The sequence below is a fragment of the Dendrobates tinctorius genome, unplaced genomic scaffold (genome assembly GCF_039654945.1).
Source record: "Dendrobates tinctorius isolate UK_male_01 unplaced genomic scaffold, ASM3965494v1 ptg000257l, whole genome shotgun sequence".
In the NCBI taxonomy this organism is placed as follows: domain Eukaryota; kingdom Metazoa; phylum Chordata; class Amphibia; order Anura; family Dendrobatidae; genus Dendrobates; species Dendrobates tinctorius.
Window position 1 is genome coordinate 5292309 of NW_027361924.1, and position 2266 is coordinate 5294574.

General features: G+C 45.3%; 1 protein-coding gene across 1 annotated transcript; it reads left to right on the top strand.

Annotated features, from left to right (window-relative positions):
• The first annotated feature begins 832 nt into the window (after nucleotides 1-832).
• On the top strand, nucleotides 833-1991 carry LOC141069156 (uncharacterized). The gene is made up of 2 exons (XM_073558533.1): nucleotides 833-985; nucleotides 1100-1991. The coding sequence occupies exons 1-2, from the start codon at nucleotides 870-872 to the stop codon at nucleotides 1953-1955; spliced, it is 972 nt and encodes a 323-aa protein (XP_073414634.1). The 5' UTR covers nucleotides 833-869; the 3' UTR covers nucleotides 1956-1991.
• Nucleotides 1992-2266: the final 275 nt, after the last annotated feature.

A 2266-nucleotide genomic window follows, 5' to 3' on the forward strand; every position in this document is an offset into this window, starting at 1 on the left:
GGAAGCAACGCAGCTGCCCCAAGCCGTAATGTCTTCTCCTGAAAGCTCCCCCTCACATCATCAGCGAGCTGAGGTAAAAAAAATTTTGTTTTTTTTTATTTAAAATAATTTTTTGGGTGGTTAAAAACACTATCCTATTATGTTTTAACAGGAAGCTGATTCAGAGGAGCTTCCAGGAGGAGACGTGCAGGGTGGAGAGACACACGGAGGGGGTGCGCAGATTGTAAGTTTAGCACATACACAGATACATAATGCTACACCCAACACAAACATTCATCACAGTGCACACACCATAACTATGCATCCATCCAAACATTTTTTTTTTTTTTTTCCCCCCACAGTCTTCAGAATCCGGTGCCCGCACTAGAGTGACTCCCAGGACATCCCAGGGTCATGAAGGTGATGCCTCTGGTGGTCGGCAAACGGTAAGTAACCCTATTTTGATAATTGTTTAAATGAACATCATGTGTTTGAATATAATGTAATTTTTTGCTTTTTGTTTTGTTTTTTATCTTCACAGGTTTCACAGCGTGCTCCCCGCAGACATCAGGAGGAGGGTGTCATTATTGATACTGATGACCTCATCCATGAGGTGGAAATCCGGGAGCCGCTGTGGAACATGGCAAACCGTCTTCATGCCGACCAACCAACCACCCGACGGCTCTGGGATGAAGTCTGTTCTTCAGTTATTGACGACTGGGAGGAACTCAATGCGAGGGCCAGGGATTTTGTGCGTAAGTATTACAACTTCAGTAACTTATATTTCCAGCATGTGAAGTGTTGAATACCAAACCTTTTTTTTTTTTTTTTTTCGCTTCACAGGTGACAGGGTTATCACACGGTGGCGGTCACTCCGGGATCGCTTCAAGATGGACTACAACAAAGAGATTCAGACCCCGAGTGGCTCGTCGGGAGGACGCCAGGGACCCCAGTACAAAAACTACAAAGCCCTGGTGTTCCTGCGATCTACAATGGCGTGCAGAAGGTAAATATTCCCCAAACAATTCCTGTAGTAGAAATGTTTAACCAATTTTTTTTTCAGCACACTTAAATTAAATATCAATATTTTTAATATACATTTTTTTTTCTCCTTTTTTAGCACCATCTGCAGCACTCGGGAGTCTGCATCAGAGTTGCGTCCCTCTGGAGTGATCCCTAGTGAGACCGCCCCCGGTGACCACATCGAGGTATCCGACCCCTCTGTACCTACCCTCTTGTCTCATCCCTCTATCCCCTCCACCAGCACTGGAGCAGCAGGGCAGACTTCATCACATGAAGCTGCTGGTGACGACTTGTTCCCTGTTCCCCACCCCTCAGACATTGCCGCAACATCTCGACCAACTTTTGGTTCTGGCCGGCAGCGTCTGAGGAGTCAGGAAAGGTTGACCTTGTCTGACTGTTTGAATCTAAGCTCAACTGTTCAACACGGTTTCCACACTTATGGACAACGGTTATCTTCTGGGTTGACCATGATCAATCAAAGTATCATGGAACTCAGGAGATACATGGAACAGATGAATTTAGAGTCAAACCAGACACCGAGACATACCTTTTTTCAATCTGTTGTCCGGCAAATGGAAGGTTTAAGTACTCATCAGCAGATGCGTGTGATGCAAGCCTGTCACAATGCTCTAGTGGAAGTGCTTGCTGAAGCATCTCATCCTCCCCCTGTCCATCCTCCCCCTGTCCATCCTCCCCCGTCCATCCTCCCCCTGTCCATCCTCCCCCTGTCTATCCTTCCCCCGTCCATCCTTCCACCACCATCCATCACACAGCCGTCCCGCCTCCTACCACTCCCTCTCCTTTCTCTAGTTCCCCATTCCATTCTTCCCAGTACCTACCTTCCCCATTGCATTATACCCCAATGCCCTCACCATACCCACCCCCACATACACCTTCAATGTACCCACAAACCTCGTCTGTCCATCCACTCCCGTCCCAACCACATGTGTTAAACCCCCCTTCCACTTCTGGTCCTCACCAACTCCCTCCCCAGTCAAACCCCCCCCCCCCCCCCCCGATGTGGTCAACCCTGTTAACCCCTCCAATACTATCTCCACCCAACATTATCATAGTTTGTAATTTGTTGTAATATACCAAAAAAAAAAAAAATTAAAAAAAGGTAATATACCAAAAAAAATTAAAAAAAGGTAATATACCCAAAAAAAATTAAAAAAAGGTAAAATACCAAAAAAAGTTACCAAAAAGGTAATATATACCAAAAAAAGTTACAAAAAAAGTTAAGAAAAAAAAAAAAAACAGTTAA

What these genes read in the sequence shown, in the direction of transcription:
- LOC141069156 (XM_073558533.1), top strand. Translation starts at nt 870, where the DNA reads ATGGACTACAACAAAGAGATTCAGACCCCGAGTGGCTCGTCGGGAGGA. An exon ending in TCTACAATGGCGTGCAGAAG is followed by an intron (nt 986 to 1,099) that starts GTAAATATTCCC and finishes CTCCTTTTTTAG; the next exon opens with CACCATCTGCAGCACTCGGG.